Source organism: Coenobita brevimanus, chromosome 84, assembly GCF_032717465.1.
Source record: "Coenobita brevimanus isolate Jiangsu-jjx chromosome 84, ASM3271746v2, whole genome shotgun sequence".
NCBI classification, from domain to species: domain Eukaryota; kingdom Metazoa; phylum Arthropoda; class Malacostraca; order Decapoda; family Coenobitidae; genus Coenobita; species Coenobita brevimanus.
Window position 1 is genome coordinate 36,545,432 of NC_137037.1, and position 23,265 is coordinate 36,568,696.

Genomic DNA, 23,265 nt, shown 5'->3' on the forward strand with positions numbered 1-23,265 from the left:
GGCCATATGACCTTGACCTTTGGCCTACTGTTCTAAAAACAGTAAGTTTCCTTATATTCTGTTAACTCTATCATCAAGCTTGGTTACACTCAGATAAAAAATGTTTGGGCGCGCACGCACGCAAGCACGCACGCGCACACACACACACACACACACACACACACACACACACACACACACACACACACACACACACACACACACACACACACACACACACACACACACATCTCACTAACGATACCCTCTACTAACTGATAAATAGCTAACATAAGCAAAGCATAATTCTGTGTACCTTTTCCCTCTGAAGAGAAGGCCCAGTCTTCCAGTGGATCTTGTACAGAACGTCACCGATTCTAATCTGAACTGCTTTGATCTATTCCAGCCTGACCTATCGTAATCTGACCTAACCAGCCTAGCTGACTTATTCTAAACTGATTAAACTCATCCTGAACTAACCTTTCTAAAGCTCACCTCTATTCATTTGGTCTAATTTAGCAAAATCCATAATTTGACCTAGTCTAATTGATCGTAATCTCAATGAACCTACCCTAACCTAACGAACGTCACATAACATAATCTTATCTGACTCAACATATCCTGACCAGACATGACCGACTTCAGGTCGACTTATTTAGTTGCCATGCTTCTCTCTGTTCAACTCAAGCCTCATTCTGAGTACGTATTCTTGCATGTCACTCTTGCAACAGCCAGACGATATATTCAGTGTAGTAGACTTTTCATACTTGAGGGGGTAGATGTTGCATTCATTTACCATTTCTTTACTAAATGCTCTCTCAATAATAAAATCGTCTGGAAGTGGTAAGAATATAACATGAACATACTTTATCTAATAAGAGTTAAGACATTTCAAATTAGATCACTTAACATAAAAACAAATCAGCCCAATTCAGTTCATTATGAGTCATCTCAAGTGAGGTCACATACCTCGCTAGCATGAAGGCAGATAGTTATGGCGGTGGGATCACCCCAAGATATGATAACAATTACACATACTTTGCTAACATGATGGCAAGTGCTGACGGCAGCAGCACCACTTCCAGCCATGATAACAATTTCACATACCTTGCTAACATGATGGCAAACAGTGATGGCAGAAGCGCCACGCCCAGCCATGACAACAACGCCAGCAGTCCTGCTATGGCCATCCCTGTCCGCCGCCCCACCACCGCCAGCATCGGGGCAATACCGATGGCCCCCACCAGGGACCCCACGGCTGCTGCGCTGTCTATCCTCACAAGGATTAAATTGGTCCTGAACCGTTTTCATAAATTTTCTTGATCTTAACGGCCGTATTTCAAGTAACTTTGATGATATTGTAGCACCTATCCTTAACAAATTAATTCAACACATCACAACTCACTACGTCTTGTATGTTATTATATACAGGACATTGTGTGTGTGTGTGTGTGTGTGTGTGTGTGTGTGTAATGAAATATGCATGATACTGAAACAATACTCGTATAAACAACATGCAAGAAACTTTTAGAGCTCAATAAGCAAAATAAATCGCTGAGGAAGAGGTACGACGAAATCGCCAAGGCCAATTAGGATAAGATCTTAAGTCGTGTGCAGTATTGCTTGTTGGTAACGATAGATTGTGTAGGATTTGGACAGAATAAGTTTGTAAGACTTGGTTCGGATGTGAGGTTACATTTTGTAAAGAATGTTAAAAAACTGACAACTAAAGTTGGCTGGTTGATCCATACTACAAAATTCCTACCTAGTAAATAAGGACAGCAGAGAACCCCCCCCCCACACACACACAAACACACCATTCCCCCGTATATACTCACTTAGCGTATCCATTTGAGTGTCGTCGAGAGCCAGGTGACCGCCCCAGATGGTGGTGTTGTGTGAGGCGAGGTCGTAGGTCATGACGGTGGGGTACACCAGGATGGAACCCACTACCCACGTGCCCAGGCTTGCCATGAACACCATTCCTCCCTGACCAATGCCGCCACACGAAGAAAGGTGAGTCATTCACACTTGCTGCCTCGCTTTTCGTGTATTTTTAAAATAATAAATTACATACCGATTTAATAATTTTCTTATCGTAGCTACTTACGGTATTTGCTTTGACACTTCTTTCAACTTTTTTTTACAATTTTCATGAATTAAGAACGAACCAAAGGATGGAAGCCTGAAGAAAATTTTCATTCAGGAAAAAAAGAAAAAAAAAGAGCCAAAATCATGATGGATTACCTTTAAGAAGCTTTGGCATGTTGCGTTAAAATTACTGGAGATCTTGGGCAGAGGGAAATGCAGATTCCTAATTCCTTTACGATTTTCCTTCATTATTTACTCATTGATAACTTTTTGAGGGAGGGATGGGAGACTGAGTACAGTGCAGAGATTTTTCATTCTAAGAGGTTTCTTCTAACTTCAAAGAGAATACAATGCATCCATGTCCACCAGAGCACAGTTGAAGCAGGTTATCAGATTGGCCTTCTATACTGATTCTGTTCACGTTTTTATTAGTTTTTATCCTAGTCCTTACTTCTGTTTTTTTGGGGGAAGGAGTATATGTACCTAAATATTTACTTGTAGTTCGTCCACCTTAACTTGACAATTTGTTCAGATAAGAAGAAAATTTACGGTACGGTGAGGTCTAACACAGCTTTCATTAGCTACTTCACCGCTAGAGGTCGTGATGTCGACTAGTCGAATAAAAAATTGTGCTGGTACGAAGAATAATCCAGTAACATGCTCTATCGGTGTGTCAGATATATAACTACTTCACCTACTCACATCATGGCTCACTCTATGTCCTTGATTCCATCCTGTTAGCTATCATCATCATCATCTTTACAATCGTCCTCATCCTCGTCACCATTAAAAACATGGCCCATTACCACGAAGGAAAAAGAACTGCATCTTATTTGTATACTCTAACTCCTTCAGTGGTGTATTATTATTATTATTATTATTATTATTATTATTATTATTACTATTATTATAATTATTACTAAGCTTCGCCATATAAATGGCGAAGCTTCTTGTTTTCGTCCGTATTATTATTAGTCTCCACCTATTACATAGGTGGAGCCTATTGTTTTTGCTGGTATTATTATTATTTCGGCCTCAGAGTCTCGCGACGATTCCAGGACAACCGGAGTCTGTGTGAGGAATCTGAAGGGCCCAGGTTATGTGTCCTGACATTGGCCATAACTGATAGAAAGAAATCCAAATTCTTTATGTTCAGTAGAAGGGCATATCAGAGAATGTCATATCAGAACTGTGTTGAGAACGAGATAAGGTGGTCTTGTCTACCGGAATTTCAATGGAACCTGAGCAAGTAATCTGAAAATGAAACTTGGCAGACTGATCCGTAAGAGTTTATTTCGTTTTATGAAAAAAATCCAAATATCCCCAGTGGGGTCAAGGTCATTGTAAGAAACAGTAGATGGAGACTATTGACTGTCTGCAGGACAATTACAGATCTGTAGTTCCTATTATTATCAGTATTAATATTATTACAGTGCTTTCACCAAGTAATATTTTTTCATTTTTATTATTATTATTATTATTATTATTATTATTTATTGCTGTTACTATTATTATTATTACTACTACTACTACTACTATTATTATTATTATTATTATTATTATTATTATTACATTATTATTATTATTATTATTATTATTATTATTATTAGTCTCAACGTTGCTTAACTTCGCTGATCGGACGGGAAGCGGTGTACTCAACGTGGTAAGCAACGTTGGGTCTGGTTAGTACTTGGATGGGTGACCGCCTGGGAACACCAGATGTTGTTGGCATCCCTACGTGTCAAGTGGGGTTGGTGGAGGATTAGTGCCCCTCCCTGTAAAACAATTAACTCTAAGCCCTTGACCACCACGTTTGGGATACATGGCGTCTGGCAATGGATGGATGGATTATTAGTCTACACCTAGTACATAGGTGGAGACTATTTTTTTTTTTTTTTATGTGTCCGACTCTGGGCAAAGGCTGCAGGGCCTATTTCTCGGGGGTCAGTGACCCATTCCGAGGCCCAGTAGTCCTCCTACACCTTCACATGTCACCACTTCGGCGCTAACACCCACCGTCCATATTGAATACATGCTAGGACTGCCTCATACAGGACTGGTGTATTGGTATTAGTGGGGGTGTTTTTACGACATGGCGGCGGGTCATCTGGTAGATCAGGAAAGTCTGCTTTCTAGGAAATTCAAATCCTTAAACTGTTCCCTGCCCCAGCCAGGATTCGATCCTGGGTCCATTAGGACTGCAGGCCGCCTCTCTACCGATTCAGCCACCGCCTTTTACTCTTATTATAATTATTCCAGCCTCAGAGTCTTGCTACATTTCAGGAGAACTGGAGGCTGTGGAAGGAATCTGAAGGGTCCAGGTTATGTATCCTGGCATGGGCCATTGCTGATCAAAAAAAAAAAAAATCCAAATCCTTTTCTTGCAGTGGCAGCAATAGCCATATCAGTATAATGAGTGAACGAGATAAGGTGGTCGTGTCTAGCTGAGATTTCAATGGGATCTGAGCAAGTAATCTGAAAACGAAAATTGACGGACCGATTCCTAAGAGTTTATTTCGTTTTATTAAAATAATTTCAAATCTCCCCAGTGGGGTCAAGGCCATTATAAGAAACGGTAGGTGGAGACTAATGACTGTTCACAGGACAGTTACAATGTTCTTTTTTTTTCTTAGCATTCTTTTCTTCGATCTTGATGATATTATACAGTAAGGTACCCCAGGGTAACCCAAGTCCTTGTGCCAAGTAAAAATGACTTTGACCTATTTTTGAAAGGGATATACTAATGTTTATTCAAAAATTTGCATATTTGAAATTGAAATATCTCAGAAACTAAATTAGATCCAGCTGTTTGGTTGGAAATCCTTTTGATAAAAATGTTTGCTAAATAATTTTGGCTTAATATTTTGCCCTTTAGTCTAGTGGAAAGTACCGAATTCAAATTTGCTCATTGTTTACTTTGCAACACGGTTCAGAGAAAACACAAAAACTTTGAAGCTGTAGCTTTCAATATATGTAGCTGAAAGGAATGAGCTGAAAGGAATATGGTTACAGTTAAGCGTACAGTTACCCAGTTATTGAGACAAACGCAAAATTTACATAAGCATTCTTTGACACCTTTGTCTTCTAATCCCTTGTTGATGTTATACAAGAAGTTAATTTAGGGTCCTGAGATCTTGTTTATATTACATATACCTCATATACCAATAGCAGTTATGGCGAAGCTTCCTTATTGTGGCTACACAGTAAGTACAGATAACTTGTTATTATTATTATTATTATTATCTAAAGGTGAATGTAGGGAAGAGTAAAGTGATGGTCTTTGAGAGAGGTGCAGTCAGTGAATGTACAGCGAGGTTGCATGGTGAGGAATTGGAAAATGTGAGTACGTTTAAGTACTTGGGTGGTGTGATGAGTAAGGATGGAGGTTTGGAGGGTGAAGTGCTTGAAAGGGTACAGCAGGGAAGAAAGGTTGCTGTTTTTTTAAAGCAGTGGTAAGAAGCAGGGAAGTGAACATGGAAGTGAAAAAGTTACTACATGACAGTATTGTGATACCAACTCTAACGTATGGAAGTGAAGCTTGGACGTTGCTGGAAGGACACAAGTCAAGAGTGAGAGCAGTGGAAATGAGTTATTTAAGAGGAGCCTGTGGAGTCACATGGAGAGACAGGCTGACAAATGAGGATATAAAGAAGCGTTGTGGTGTTGATGTGGATGAGATAGGAAGTGTTAGGAGGAATACACTGAGGTGGTTTGGCAATGTGGAGAGGATGGAGGGTGAAAGACTGACGAAGAGAGTGTATGTGAATGAGGTGGAGGGGGGAAGAGGGAGGGGGAGGCCGAGGATGAGATGGAGGGATGGGGTGGAGAGGTATATGAGAGAGGGGGGGGGGTGAGTTGGGAGCGGGGCAGTGAAATGGCGGGGGACAGGGCGACGTGGAGCGATTTGTTTGTGGCCATCCCGAACGGGATTGAGGCGTCTGGCAATAGATAGATAGATAGATAAATTATTATTATTATTATTATTATTATTATTATTATTATTATTATTATCATTATTATTACTGCCAATCACTTTGATTCACCTTAAGAGAAGGCCTGGTTTATTGACGGGCTTCAAAACAATCTCATGTTCATTCCTTCAGCTCCATGACATCTTTAACTTTCATTTTTGTTACAGTCAGGCGATTTTGGGAAGGACTGGAAAGCAGTTCCTCTGACCGAAAGGGTCATGCATATGTATCCTTCCTCCTTATTTTAGAGTTAATCATAAGAATACATGTTAGAAATGTTGTGAGACTTTCCAAAATTTCATTGTTAAGCTGCAGCTCTTTTCAAAAAATGAATAATCAGCGACCTCCTGGGGGGGTGAACATTTGCCAGGCAGTCACCCAATCACTGGACAACAAAACTTCCAGGAAGAAATCGGAAGAAAATATAGAGTGACATTGGATAGGGGGTCTTTTATATTGTGTTCATGCTATCAACACGTTCGTAATTAAGGGGTTAACTCTGGCTGGCGTCTAGAATATACGAATTTCATGTTTTGTTTTTATTGGTTTCAAATGTCAGCTAAACCCTAGGGCCGAGGTACACCATTTTCTGTCAGTGTAGAAGTGACCCACATCCATCCATGCCACTCTAACTAGTAAGCAGACATGGGACCTCGAAGTCAAACTGAGGCCGAGGCCAACCTTTTTCACCAGGGCTCAAGGTTGAGGCCAAGACCTATTACGAAAGGCCTCACGAGGTCTCTAATGTATATATTATTAAACTGTTTTCATGGCAGACACATGTCTAGTTTCAAGCAAAGTTTTAATGATTATTATGAGCGAGCAAGCGATGTTTACTCACAGATGAATGTGGAAATTAGCGGCCAGACCCAGTCCGACCCGGCCCGGCCCGACTCGACCGTCACCCTAATCAGAAGCTAATAACTTTACTCCTATGTGCAGTAGAGTTGAAATTCTTGCTGCATGTCATACATTCATTCAATAAATTTTGTCAACTAAAAACTCTCCCATAAAGGCATAAAAACCCTAGGAATCTTGAGTTTTCCAAGTGTGTGTGTGTGTGTGTGTGTGTGTGTGTGTGTGTGTGTGTGTGTGTGTGTGTGTGTGTGTGTGTGTGTGTGTGTGTGTGTGTGTTTCTTTGTGTAGATATACGTGAGAGAAAGTCTTTAGTTGTAATATATTTTTCATTGTTCAGCTGCCATCATGAAGAAAAAATATCAAAGGGAAATTGTGATAACATGGCGCTCACTCATTCGTCACACACGCACAAAGAGCACTTTTCTGGTTTACAGTGCTTCGGATCTGAGGATGTATGAAGTGGTTCTGCTAAATATAATGTCTGTGTGCCACTCACCTTGCACTTGACCTTGTATCTGATCTCGCCAGTATTCCTTAGCAGCTCAAAAAAATCTGATACGATGGATTTTGTTGCCATTCTGAATATGAAACCAGGATGTGTTTCTGTGAGACTTCAGGATCGTGTATGGTGTAAGTGTGGCATAATGTATTGCCAAGACTGAGCCCTCGCTGGGTACTGGCTTTGTGCTAAGACCATACCACACAGATGGTCTGGATAGACCTTTGTGAATCAAAGCATTTACCTGTGTGTTAATGAATAATGCCTGTCTAATACGTAGTCAAGAATTAATAAAAACTGTTTCTCTCCTGAATTAGCTTTCCCATAACCCATCACATCTACTTCTCGATTACCCCACCCCACCTCTCTCTCTCTCTCTCTCTCTCTCTCTCTCTCTCTCTCTCTCTCTCTCTCTCTCTCTCTCTCTCTCTCTCTCTCTTTGTATATATGTGCTTACATACATATACATACACACACACACACACACACGCACACACACACACACACACACACACACATATATATATATATATATATATATATATATATATATATATATATATATATATATATATATATATATATATATATATATCATCCATTACAAGTCCACTGCTGAACAAAGGCCTGCCCCATCCTTCTCCACGAATTCCTTTACTGAGCCAATCTTTGCCACTTTTCCCTGCAAATTTCTCTATCTCATCTCTCCACCTCCTGTCTGGCCTTTTTCTGCTACGCTTACAATCTCATGGTGTCCAGTCAGTCAGCCTCTTGCTCCATCGGTTATCCCTTATTCTTGCTACATGACCTGCCCACCTCCATTTCTGTTCTTTTGTAACTTCTATAATTCTTTGAATTTAGTCTGCTTTCTCACCCAAATTGATCTTTTCCTACCTCTTAAAGATATTCTCAACAATGACCTTTCCATTGGTCTCCAAGAACGGATTAGTTTATTTTCCATCGATTTTGTCAGTTTCCAGGTCTCATAACTGTACGTCACAGCTGGAATTATACATTCGTTATATACTTTTTGTTTCATACATACTGTACTGGTAAGCTACTTTTCACAACGTCTCAATGGTTACCAAAGGCTTTCCATTCAGTTGTAATGCGTCTTTTTGTTTCGCTATCATGGTCTTTCGTTAACTCGACATCTGCAGCATTAGGTTTCATGGTCTACCCCCGATGGACAAAAAAAGGGAGAAAAAATTTTTCTCGAAAGTATTTTTTTTTTTTTTTTTTTTGAAATGAAAGAGTGCATGGAAAAGTATAAGAAAAAAAAGTATGAGTAAATTATTTACTTCAGCTCAGCCGTGGTGAGGTAGAGGACATACGGGAGAAATATGTAGCACGCCCATTTCAAAAAAAGCTTCCTCATGTTAGTCACAGCTACAAGCTTTCCATCATATGATATAAGTCGCAGCTATCGGGTTGATTTTTGTATTTCTCTCAAGTAACTGAACTCCTCGACTTCTACAAGAATTTCTTTGCTTATTCTGATGACGCTCTTTGGTGTGTGTGGATAAAACATTACTTTAGCTTTACTCCGGTTCATCTTTAGCCCTACCTTGAGACTTTCTCTGTTCAGGTCATTTAACATCTCTTGCAATGCCTCTGCTGTTTACTCCTTTGTTTTCCCAGTCTAGCTTTCTGAAAATACTTTCTAGGCATGCTGTAACTGACTTTGGTGAAATTGTATCTCCCTGATGCACGCCTTTCTCAAACTTAATTTTGTCCAAGTCTTTTTATCACATAACTTTAGCAGCTCCCTCTTTTTAAATGTTTTCGAGCAGTTTTACAATGTTTTCATTAACTCCTTATTCTCGCAATGAAATTATAATTGCTATGTGCTCCACTGAGTCAAAGGCCATTTCGTATTCAACAAAATTTAAGCACAGTGGTTTATTATATTCGGTAGTTTTCTCAAAAAGCTGATTCATTGTGTGTAGATGATCAGTAGTCCAATACTCACTTCGGAATACTGCCTGTTCAGGAGATTATTTTTCTTCCAAATTTGTTGTTATTCTGTCCATAAGGACGTTAGTAAAGAGTTTGTAAATGACAGATAACAAGCTAATGGGGCGATAGTTACTATGATATATTGAGTTGCCTTATTTGTAGAGTGAAATAACTATTGCATTACACTGTGTTTTGGGAAAATTGTTTTTATTTATACTTTGAATGCATAAATGGGTAAGCATGTTTTGTACTTCTACGCCTGCATCCAATAGTAAATGTACTACTTTCCCATCTTCTCCTGGGGCATTCCCTCATTTCATACTTTTAAGAGAACTGTTTACTTCGCCTGGTGTTACCTCGGGTATTTCACCCGTCAATTGAAAATTAGCTACTGGTACTATTGTCTCTGATGCATTCAGTTCTTTGTAAACTTCTTTAACTCTCTTCACCATCGTATCTCTGCATTTAATGACTTCAGCCTTTTGTCTTTCAGTGATATAATTTGTTGCTTTCCTAGTGCCATATTACTTCGCACCTCTTTCAGACTTTCTCGTCTTTGATGGTTTCTTTGATCTGATGCATGTTTCTCATTCTTTTTTCTTCTCCCTGTCTCTTGTTAATAAACTTACTAATTCTGTTCTTTCTATTTCATCTTTCTTTGTTTTCTTCTTTCATCTCCTTTCTTTTTCTCATGAACTCGAGGGCCATTTTAGAATAATTGTTGGCTTTGGCTTTGTTAGCTTTCTCTACTACCTCTGCTGATTCTTTTAGCACCTTTGCTAGTCTACCGTTCAATTTAGTAATATTATATTCAGTATAACTTGGAGCCTGAAATCTATTCTTTGTTTTTAACTGAAAGGCTGCTTTGTTTTCTCTTAGCTTTATTGGGCATATCATGCTGTACTTAATTAGTTTCTTTCTTTCACTTCTGAAATTGAATCAGACTGTGCAGCCCACCATTGTGTGGTTACTTCCTATTTTTACTTTGTTGATAACTGTGACATTTATGATCGCGTTATTCGTATTGGCTTTATTTAAGTCGAATTCATTCTTTGTTTCTCCATTTGAACTTCTCCAGACTCATTTTATTCGTGTTCTTTTGTGAAAGAATGTATTCATTATTCTCATGTTATACATTTCAGCAAAATTTACCACCATTTCACCTCTATCATGCCTTTCTTCCACTCTTATTGTTCCCACATATGCTTCTCCATTTTTTATTTGACAGCATTTGCACTGAAGTCCCACATGACTGTAGTATATGTGGTCTTTTCTCCTTCTAAAATCTAGATTTCGTCACAGAGTGTTTTTATTTCTTCTCTAAGCTTTGAGATGTCAGCCAGTGTATTTGTATTACTTTCAAGGCGTATCTTTTGCCTTTTCTAATTGCAATCCATGATATTCTGTCAGATACACTGCTGAATTTATCAATGATATCTGCAAGAATTTTGTTAATTAGAAATCCTACACCACTAACTCTTTCATTTTGCCTTCCTCTAGAGTAAAATAGGTGATCGCTGTCATGGAGTTGAATTAGTTTTTCTTCTTTTCTGTGGATGTCATTCAGACCTACAATATCCCAACTAATGTTTTCTAATTTAGCCATTAATGTGTCAAGCTTGTAATCTTCTGCAAGGCTCCTTTCATTGTAAATGTAGATCTTCATTGATTTTAGTTTGTTTAATAACCTGATCTCTGATTTGCAGAGACAGTGCCTGTGGCACAATGCCCGTAAGCACAGGGGGGCAGTGTGGTTGGACATTTAGTAGACGATCATGCAAGAGGAATGCCTGTGAAATTATTAACAATGGAATTCACGCTGGGTTAGGGGAATTGTGGCAATTAATCTTATCTTTCTGCAACAAAGGTTCTGGTGAGATATAAGTTTTGTACCGCCTCATTATGCATATTCTCCCCTATCCACCAAGCCGGGAGGCATGCACCACGTGGCAGTGGGATCCTGTCCTGGTAGGAGCCTGCCCTCCATATATAATCTATCTACCTGTCTTTCTATCTGTCTATCTCTCTGTCTACCTACCTACCTATATATATATATATATATATATATATATATATATATATATATATATATATATATATATATATATATATATATATATATATATATGCTTTTTCATTTGTTTCTTCGACTGATGTATCAGAAAAATTTACGAAAATATTTATATCTGCATACCAGGAAGCTCCTTTCACTGGAATAAATAGACCATGAGATATAAACAAGGAGAGGAGAGGAGAGGAGTAAACTGTTTATGTTTACAGTATTTGATCTACAACTTCGTGAAGTCTCGTAACATATTGAAAGCCTGCTGAATGGGGAATAGAGAGAGCAGAGCGGCTGCAAACATGATTGGTTTTCGGGGTGTGCAGAGAAGGATTGCGTGCAAGGAAACGTGACACTCGCACAGGTGAAGAGCGCTGTGAAGCGGCTGAAAAATGAGAAAGTATCTGGGGCTGATGAGGCGAATGCAGAGATGATTAAGTGTAGTGGAGAGAGAGGAATAAAGTGCTCGTTGGAGATATGTAAGAAGGCATGGATGAGAGAAACTGTGCTGTGCCATAAGTTTATTGAGTGTGGTAGGAAAGGTGTATGGAAGAAATATTATGGTGAAAATACAAGAGCTCGTGGGCCCTTCGGGCCCCTCGCACTTGCTCCTGCGGAGGGCTCTCGCGTTTATGTGCTGTTCTAGTGTAACGTTGTCACTTGGATTTTTTGCGGCTAACCAAATGATCGTGGTATTTGCAGCTTCGGGAATGGAATCCAAGTTGTCCGAACGCAACTCCGAAGTAGACACACAGACATACGGCTACTGCTAGAGTTTTTTTTTTTTTTTTACATGTCTGACTCTGGGCAAAGGCTTCAGGGCCTATTCCCAAGTCCCAGTAGTCCTTCCTGGGGCCCAGTAGTCCTCCTACATCTCCACATGTCACCACTTCGGCGCTAACACCCACCATCCATACTGAATACATGCTAGGGCTGTCTCATCCAGGACTGTTGTACTGGTATTAGCGGGGGTACTTTTATGACATCTTGGCGGGTCATCTGGTAGATTAGAAAAGTCTGCTTTTTATGAAATTCAAATCCTTGAATTATTCCCTGCCCCAGCCGGGATTCGCACCTGGGTCCGTTAGGACTGCAGGCTGCCTCTCTACCGATTCTGCCACCGCCTTCCCTCATTTTTTTATTTTTTTTTAGTTCCACCTCTGGGCCAAAAATCCTACGGTGATCCTATACCGGGCTCCTGGAGCAGCGTTTTTAGGTCAAAATGTGATCGCTCATTAAATATTGTAAAAGTTTTTCAATCGTGATGTGACCAAGTTTTTTCACATCAGCGATTTTTTTGCGATTTTTGTGCCAATTTTGGTGCGATTTGAATGTTTAGTTTCGGCTGCCCAAACTACACACACACACACACACACACACACACACACACACACATACACACACACACACACACACACACACACAAACACACACACGGCTACTGCTATAGTATATTAGAAGAGAGATATCAGAAGTCCTAGTGAGTGATGAACAGGGTGGCTTTAGGAGTGGCAGAGGATGTGTGGATCAAATATTTGCAGTAAGACAAATGGTGGAGAAGGCTTGTGAGAAGGACTATAAGGTGTTTATTGTATTCATGGATCTGAAAAAAGCATACGACAAAGTAGACAGAGAAGGATTATGGAAGGTTTTGCGCATGCGTAGATGGTAAGCTGCTAGGTGCCGTCAAGAGTTTTTATGATGGTAGTGAAGCATGTGTAAGGGTAAATGGGCATGTAAGTGAATGGTTCACGATCGGTGTAGGCGTTCGGCAAGATTGTGTGATGTCCCCATGGTTGTTCAATATATATTTATCGATTGGGTCATGGGAGAAGTAAAAACACGAGTGAGGGAGAGAGGGATGGCGTTGGTAATCAATGGTGATGGATGGAATATCTCAAATTTGTTGTATGGTGTTGATGAAGCACTACTTGCAAATACTGGACAAGAACTTGGTAGACTAGTGCGGAGTTTTGCTGATGTCGTGAGCGTCGTGCCTTGAGAGTAAATGTAGAAAAGAGTAATGTGATGGTTATTGAGAGAGAAGGTGACTCCCAGTGTGATGTTAAGTGCATGGAGAGAGACTGGAATTGATGTGTGAGTTCAAATACCTGGGTACAGTGATAGAAAAGAGAGGAAAATGTGCAAAAGTGGAAAACATAGTGACACAAAGAAGGAAAATAGCCCGTGCTATGAAGGCTTTGATAAGAAACAGAGGCTTAAGTGTTGCAGGTGCACGAGGCTTACATGAAGGAGTGTTAGTGCCAACTTTAACATATTAATGTGAGACTATGGTGTGGCATGAAAATGAAAAGTCAGGAGTGAAAGCAGTGGAGATGGAACTGCTGAGGAATGTATTTTGAGTACAGAGAGTGGCTAGGATGCGAAATGATGTAATTCGTGAAAGATGTAGAGTGAGGAAGTCTGTGAAGACTAGAATCGAAGACAGTGTACTCAGACGGTATGGGCATGTGGAGAGAATGGAAAACAATAGAGTTGTAAAGAAGTTATATCTGAGTGAATCTGAAGGAGGGAGGAGGCGAAATAGACCGAAGAGAAGGTGGAGAGATATGGTGGATGAGTGTGTGAGAAAGAGAGGTATGGAAGACTGTGAGGCTAAGAGACTGACAAGAGATCGAGCTGACTGGATGAATGATGTGAAAATAAGACTGCTTGATCAGGGATTTGGCACCCCTTTTTAACGTGACAGCGTCCAGATTGACTCTATCGGATACGTTTATGTGATGCAACAGAATATGATGTATGTTTTTGGCATATCCGATAAAGGCAGGATTCCGGGGCTTGAATGATGAGTGAATGGAAGCGTGGCCCATTAGTCTGGGCAAACGGGCTGTCTGGACGTTGCTACTCCTCACCCTGCCCTAGGGTGTGAAAGGGGGTCCGGATCTTTCATCACTTGTTATTTCACCAAGGCATCATCAACATCACTGGCATGCCCTTGCAGCTTTGCGAACGTTTCTCTTTCCTCTCTTATGTTGACTAGATGTGTTTTAATTCGAAGTTAAGATAGTACAGAATATGATTTCCTCTAATTCTTTTCAATAAGAGTTTAGCTTTTCTATGATGCATGGTGTTCTTTCTCAGTATTTTCTGACGGACTCGGATGGAGGGTTTGGTGGGGAACCTTCCTGCTTTCCTTTCCACGTTTTTGACTGAGAGAATAGTAACATTTGATATACCCTATCCACTAACAAAAAGTATTGAAAGGATCAGTAGGTCTGTTGTTGTTTACTTTCCTTTGTACTCCTTTGCATAGTCATCTAACCCCCATCCTTTCATGAGCCCTTGCCCTAAGAAGAAAGAATTACTGCAAAGGCCAGTGGCTCATGCTAGGCAGTCCCTACATGAGTGACTAAACTACTAAAATAAGACAAGGATGGCAAAGAAGAAGACTCCCCCAGCCCACCAAATACTCCAGCAGAAACCGGCAGGAAATAGTGAGAAGGAACACCACCCAGTATAGAAAAATTAGCGTCGACATTTTATAGAAAAGTACGAAAGGAGAAAAAAGATTTGGATTGAAACCTGAAAAAGAAAAAAATAATAATGAATTAGTACCTGTATTTAGACTTTTAAAAATCAACCCTTACTTGTCACTTGCTTATCCAGACAATGCTTGAAACTCGCAATGGAAGGGGCAGCAACACCAATGTAAGTCGGTTTCAGAGTCTGACGCAACAGTTTTGCTGAGGACGAGTGGAATTGGTAACACTGCGCGATGCTCTAGGGCGGTGATTGGTCAGTTCACGTCGTGTTTGAACGTGCACCAAATTGACTTTGTATTCCAGCCCAGGCCCTCATTTATTTTTAAGTTACCGGATTATAAAGATATAAATTTTAAAGCAATGAAAACTTTAATGATGAATATTTGTCTTTTAAATGATTAGGGATAAACCTGAACAACACTGATAACAAAGCTAAGTCGCAACTGGACGCATAGAGACAACATTCAGCGACTGATTAAATTCATTTCATTATGTTTGATTTCGTTCACACTGCACACGGATATATTATAACAGCATTGTTCAACTACTATTTTCTCATGAGGTTTGTTTTTGTCTTACTTTCGTATCTTCCATCATTAACAAAAATCAGGTTCATTCTACAGTGATGTAATCCACTACTTTCCCGGCTCCTCTCTGTCGAGGGGACATAAATACATCTTGCTTGAAGAGAAGGAGCATGGTGACCAGGGATAGGGTGTCCATCTGTCTGTCTGTTTGTATGTCCGTTTCATGATTCTTATGAAAATGTTCAGGAAAATCAAACATCAGACTTATTAATGTAAGAAATAATTTTACTGAATCTGATTATGAGTACAAACAAATGCAGATTTTTAAAGCTACTCTTACCTATGAAGAAATGAAAATGTGTATGTACACTATATAAATTGAGAACAGGATGTACTGGTCCCAGTGAAGTGTGTGTATGTGTGTGTGTGTGTGTGTGTGTGTGTGTGTGTGTGTGTGCTTACACATATATTATTATTATTATTATTATTAGAAGCTAAGAGTATCTAGGGTAAGGTTGTATATTAGTAGATGAGATAATGAAGGGCATCGAGTAGACTGTGACACTGTGTAGTAGTGGTGGGAAAAACATTCGAGCCTTCCAGGAGCTCGGGACCACCTAGCTATGAACGTCTGAATTTCCGCGACAGTCGCTAATTTTGTCCGTGTGCGTCTAGCTGCGACTTTACTTAGTTTTGTTATCAATGTCGTTCAGGTTTATCAGTAATAATTTAAAAGGCACATATTTATCATCAAAGATATCACTGCTTTAATTTGTATCTGTATAATCTGGTATCTTACAAATTAATAAGGGCCTTGGTTGGAATACAAAGTCAGTTTGGTGCACATTCAAACACAAGGGAAACTGTCCAATCACCGCCCGATAGCATCACGCAGTGTTACCAAATCCACCTGTCCTCGGCTGGCAATATCAGTGCGTCAGACTCCCTGGAACCGACTATAGGTAGCTTACTCCATTCGTCCACCACAGTATTGCCAAACGAATTTCGTCCTATCTCCTTGCTAAAACGGAATTCACCTAGTTTGAAACCATCACATCGAAATCTATCCTGTATGCTGATTCATCATCCTTTTTAAGATTCTACGTCCGCGGTCTTCCACGCCTCTGGAACTTCTCCTGAACTTAAAGAATTAAAAAGTAACATTGTAAGTCGCTGACACAGTTCTTCTTGGATTTCCTTATAAATTCTGTATGTGTATCCTTCGGTCCTAGTCGTTTTTGAGGCTTTAGCTTCTAACATTCTTCCAATACTTCCTCCGCAAAAAGTTATTTTACTAAGGATGTTGTTCGTATTACCTCCGAGAATAGTTTCTGGTTAAGAGACCATGTCTAGATTTTCTTTGGTTAATACCGATACAAATTCATTAGTAAGAATTGAGCACATTTCTTATCTTCAGTGGTAATGTTAGCTGTTCTGTTCCAAGAGATTCTGTCCTATATTTCTTTTTCATACGATTCAGCTGATAAAAAAAACCTTGGGATTTTCTTTCGAAACATGAGCAACCTTGATTTCTTCACCACGCTTTGATTTCCTATTCAAAATCGAGTATAGGATACATAAGTGTTCCTCTACCCTTTTATTCTGTATATTCTGTTTCATTTATTTATATATTCCATTTATTCTTCTGTATGTTCCACTTCTCACCACCCCTACCACCTTTGCCTACGTCATTTTACCCCACCTCAACCCCTCCTCTCCCACCCTTCACTCTTACACATCTGACATAAGACCATATGAAAAGGGGATAACTGCAGTAGGTCCATGCATGGCAGTTCCTACAAGAGTGCAACATAACCACTAGAATATGATAATAATACCATAGAACTCTCTTCCTCGCCTACCAAAACCCTCTAGCCAAAACCGGCAGGAATAAGTGAGAAGAAACACCACGCAAAAAGAAAAGAAAAAAAACTGACGTGGACATTTCACTGAAAAGTGTGAATGGAGAAAAGACACTGTCTCAGTGAGATCTGAAAAGGAAAAAGAATGAATTACTATTATTAATGAGATTTTTTTTAATACCCAAACCTTACTAATAATATTCTTGTCTAGTCTGCACTTGAAATTCTTGATGGAATGGGCCGCAACTACTGCACATCGCTAGGTAACTTATTCCATTCCTTCACTGCTCTATTGACAAACAAGTTTCTACCTGTCTTCTTACTAAAATGGATTTTATCTAGTTTGAAACTATTTGCGCGAGTTCTATCCCGTGTGTTCACATTAAGTACCTTGCTAATATCACTTTCTTATTCCCTTCATCCACTTAAGCCCCTGTCACACAGAAACGACTCAAGGGCCGACCACAGCATGACTCAAGGTTGTGTCCTAGTTGGCTTCCACGCCTCCCGACTGGCCCCGAATTTGCTCTGCTCATGACTGCCTAACGACCACGTCAGGACTACCTCACGACCGGTCGTGACGTCCTCAAGAATGCAACAAGATCAAGAGGCAACCGCAAGGGGACTGTGAGGCGACGGAGCTACGAGTCTTCAAATATGAAACTTAACGAATTTTTGTCAGTCACGACCCGACTGCAAGACGACTGCGTGATGCATTTGGGGAATGCACCCTGACCCTCCACGACACCACAACAAACCCACCACGACCGACCCATGGGGCGGGGTATCACACCTGAACCACCATGACACCCAGTGTGAGACGGGGCATCACACCTAGACCACCAATTACACCCAGCATGGGGCGGGGCATCACACCTGAACCACAAATGACACCCAGCACATCACCATGGACCTCTCCTGTGTCTGTCAGTTGATGAGGGACATGCAGTCATAACGTCTTTTTTTGTCGGTGACAGCATCACGACACACAACGACCACATCACGACACATCCAATTGAGCTAAGACTGCTTCACGACCAACATACGACACTCCCGACTGCGATGCAACTGTGACACGACTTTTGGCAAGTCGTGAGGCCCGACGAGTTGTCCCAGCAGCTCACGAGCACCCTAAAGAATCCAGGCTTTGTTGGCGAATCGATGGACAAACGATTAGAAAATGCGTTACAACCTTGAATCGCGCTGCAGTCGGCCCTTGAGTCATTTGTGTGTGACAGGGGCTTTAAGCACATCAATTAAAGCTGCCTTCACATGAGCTGTTTCTGCCTCGGCGGTTCTTGCCATGCGATTTAGTGATATAAGGAGTCCAATGTGACCGTTCACACGAGACGGGTGCGGCAAAACAGCTGCTGCGGCAGCCACCGTCGACCACGTGGATCGCTAGAGAGCGGAAGCAATAAAACTGCCGGGCAGGCTGGGAGGCCACGCGTTGCTTTAGGTCCGTTCACGTGAGCGGTTTTGCCCGTGGTGGCAGTTAAGTTTCAGCTCTGGGACAAACAACACCAAACCAATTGATCTGTAGTATCGAGAGCTGCCAAGTACTATAATGGCACTAATATATACTGTACCTATATATATATATATATATATATATATATATATATATATATATATATATATATATATATATATATATATATATATATATAATCATAATTTCATACTGAAAATGTACTAGTGTATATAATTACAGACTTATTAACCCTGTAGCTCTATATTTTATGAACACTGATGACTTGAAATCACAGAATTGTGTCATGGCATCATCAGATTTCATATCTTCATACAGTGTAAAATGCACTCTGCAGGAGTCGACTACTGTTCAAGGGATGGATCCAGAATTTCCGATGTTTCTTTTATTTTTCATGACCTTGTTCATTAAATAAACACATAACTCTCTTCCTTACATCCTTCATCACGAAGAGACACTAGTCGACCGACACGCAGCGGCTAAAACCGTCCGTGTGAAGGGACGACCAAAATCGCACATCCAAGCGACGAGGTAAAACAGCCGCGGCAGAAACCGCTCATGTGAAAGCAAGCAGCCTAAATCTCCATTTGTTCGACGCCTTTCTAGTAAGTGCCAATTTAGTCTTATTACTCTGCTTTCATTTTAATGGTTCCGAACATCATGCATCATTTTTGTAATTCTTCTCTGTGTATTATCTACCGAATTTATACCCATTCTATAATATGAACATCAAACTGCACGGCATAGTCTATAAATTGCTTTGCTAATGCTAGATAACTTTGCAGTACTTCTTTAGACGTCCTGTTGTTCACTCTTCGCTAAATAAATTCCAGGACTTATTTTGCTTTATTTCTCTCACTGGTAGCTTGGTTAAAGGCCTTTACCAACCATGTCTTCTAGATCCCTCTTGCATTCTGATTGATTAATATATTGTCAAAGTTACACGTAGTATCTTGGATGGTCTTGCCCATGTTAAGTATTTACATTTTTCTGTTTCCTTCGTTTTCTCAATCTCCCTCCATTAATTTTCTTCTTCCCAACACGTTGTTTCTCTTCTTACTACTCATTATCAACATCCGTTTAATACATATATGAATATATCATGATTTTTTTTTTTGCTGTGCACTAGTAATACACAAAACAAAAATTCATGACAGCTGTTGGTTGGTGCAATTAGGATTCCATCTGAGATAAGCTACCTGCCCAGCCCTATCTCAGACCACTGGATCCTTTTCTCGGACCACCCTTCTCCACCCTCTTCCTAAGAGTGTGTGTGTGTGTGTGTGTGTGTGTGTGTGTGTGTGTGTGTGTGTGTGTGTGTGTGTGTGTGTGTGTGTGTGTGTGTGTGTGTGTGTGTGTGTGTGTGTGTGTGTGTGTGTGTACTTGATTAACTTGTGGAACCATCACCTGGATTTGGCTCGGAATATCACGAGGCCTTTACACTTTTCACCTGGCCTCAAGGCCGATGTCGAGGGCCAGGTCGAGGACGAAACCTTTTAAATGCGGCCTCGAGGCCGAGACCTGACCTCTGCCCCATGCCTGTTGGTAAACTATAGGTGTCTGTAACATCGAACATGGAACCATATAGAAGATCTCTCCTCAGTGGGATTGAGCGCTTCCCTCTGGCCGAAGGGTCGGAGGTTCGAGTCCACCCAAGGGTCATTGGTAGACATCAGGAAGGGCATCCGGTCATAAGTGCTACACTCTCCAAACCTAAGTCATCTACCCAGGGGCAACGCCTTAGCCCTTACTGAAAAAATGGGACACGTCATAAAACTCCACACACACACACACACACACACACACACACACACACACACACATATATATATATATATATATATATATATATATATATATATATATATATATATATATATATATATATATATATATTTCCTTCACTTATACCGCCACCAAAGAGTGAGTGGTATGCTTTATAAAGAGATTAGTACACGATAAACAAAACAATGAGCAAGAGTAGTTAACCATTATGGATACTACTATATTCTGTATGTTGGGGTATTTTTAATATGTATAATTACATCTCCTCTTAGATCAGATTCTGACGTTCGTGTTTTTGAGGCAACTGGTTATAATACATATCTATCTATCTATCTATATCTATATCTATATATCTGTATCTATCTATCTATCTATCTATCTATCTATCTATCTATATATATATATATATATATATATATATATATATATATATATATATATATATATATATATATATATATATATATATATATATATATTAACCGTTATTTGGTTAGAATATTCTGGTGTTCTATTCCAGCTAATGCCAGACGATTTTGTTAAGCTAAGTGAGTAGTAAAGCTTGGAAGTGTTAATACTGATACAATTTTTCCTTTCATGGTCAGAACAACTGTTGTTATCTAAACCAGCTAACGCCAGATGGCTTTTTCTTCATTTTGAAAGATGAGTCATAAATGTCTTATGAGTATTAAAACATCCTTATACAAACCTGCTTCATCAGCCTGTATCGTCTGGTGGCCGAATCTTCAACTGCGATGCCTCCTTCCTTAGGCGGGTGATGTTGGCTCGGAGATCCCATTTCCGTCATGGCCAAGTCCGACTCGTATTTGTCCGAACTGTTCTTGGCCATAGTCGAGCAATTTTGATTTGGTGTGGGTAAGTTTTACCAAGTTGGGTAAGTAAGTTTGGTTAGTTTTGTACAGGTTAGGTTTTACTGAGGGTTAGAAAGGTAAGGTTAGGTTTGGTTTGGGTAGGTCAGGGAAGTTAAGCTTTAATCAGATTAATTACGGCAGTAGGCATTGGATTTGCAGCTTATTGAAGTATCCCATATGGTGGGAAAGTTAGATCAGTTTCGGCTGTAGTAGGATCGGACGGTTAAGCAGTGTTAGACTTTGCTATGATTGTGATATGTTATGCTATGGTTAGGAAGGTTGAAAAGGGCTGGATTAGATTATGACAGCCTAAGTTAGATTAGATTACGGTATTTCAAGTTGAATTAGATCTGACTAGAGTAGGTTAGATTAGGTTAGTTGGTTAAAGGTTGGCAGGATAGCTTTAACAAAGGTGATTCAAAAAAGTTAGGTTAGGTTCAGTTGATATGATTTAAGCTTGCTTCAGCTATGATAAGATTGCTTTCAGGAGGTCAGGACGGATTAATAGATGCAGATCTTGAATTGATAAGAGTGTGACCTAATTAATTATGGAAGGTATGTTACGTCAGTTGTTTATTCTACTTGAAAACTGAATGATTTCCAAGGTCACCCCATGGACAACGTTGTGTTCATCTCGTGCGATCTATTGCTGTCCACCACTCAGCTAGTGGGATGTGTTCTTGTGATTTCAGTTCCTCTGCTTTCACCCTTCTTGTTCTGTAAAACAATTATAAAATGTCATTAGCAAAACGATGCAATGTTTGTTATGTGTCTAGCTTTTGCCATAAACGTGAGAGTCCATTTACTGAGGCTCAGCCATCTTCCTACACTCTAAGCACCTTCACATGCAGCCACTTCGGTCACATACCCACCATTCATACTGAGATTATATCCTAGGACTCTCTCATTCAAGATTGGTGTAGTGGTGTTAGCAAGAGTATTTTTACGACATGCAGGTAAGTTGTGTCAAAAATCAGTGGTCAGTTATAAGGAAATTCCTATCACCCGATGTTTCCTTTACCTTGCCTGGACTGACGATTTTTTTAAATCACTCGACTTCTAGACTACTGGATTAAGGATTAAGGTCATAATTCTGGCTAGCTGTACTGTATGCGAAGTGGTCATCACAGGCACTGAACTCAATGTCAGCGGGAAACTTTGTGGGTTCAAGTTCCTGTAAATTTTCCAGGTCCATTTGTAGTTCATGAATATCCTCTAAGATACTCATGTCATAATATGATATAATATATATTATATAATATGATATTATATAATACTGATAATATAACATTATTATACTTTAATAGTTTTTCTGACTCATCCGAGTGGTCTCGCGACATCAAGTTGATAGATAGATAGAGAGAGAGAGAGAGAGTGATATAATAGACAGATAGATAGATAGGTAGGTAGATATAAGATATATCCCATAGGATCCCAGAGTTGCTGGGCGAGACACTGTTCCGGGAGGGATCAAAGCGTACCGCCCTCCGCCCATCGGCTCATGGTCGCGAAGCTCATAGGGCCCTACCTGGGGGTTCCCTACTTTATTAAGGTATTGTGGTACGTGGGGGCGCTCACCATCCACTCACTCAATGTAGTGCTGTTGTCGGGTGTCTGCCCTTTCCTCTCCTCCATCCTTCTTTCCTTCTATCCTCTTCTGTCTTTCTTTCCTTCATTCTTTCCTCTTCCTTCTGCCTGTGGGTAACTACACTGATTGACGAGTCAAATGGTTTCTGTACTACAGGAAACCATTTACTACGCTGGGTGGTATATATATATCTATATAGATATATATATATATA

General features: G+C 40.1%; 1 protein-coding gene across 1 annotated transcript; it reads right to left on the reverse strand.

Moving 5' to 3' along the window:
• Positions 1-1,007: 1,007 nt before the first annotated feature.
• LOC145410130 (uncharacterized) lies at positions 1,008-21,450 on the reverse strand. The gene is made up of 3 exons (XM_080280328.1): positions 21,301-21,450; positions 1,818-1,968; positions 1,008-1,249 (listed from the first exon to the last, which is right to left on the reverse strand). Exons 1-3 carry the CDS (start codon positions 21,439-21,441, stop codon positions 1,008-1,010), a joined length of 534 nt encoding a protein of 177 aa, XP_080136454.1. The 5' UTR covers positions 21,442-21,450.
• Positions 21,451-23,265: the final 1,815 nt, after the last annotated feature.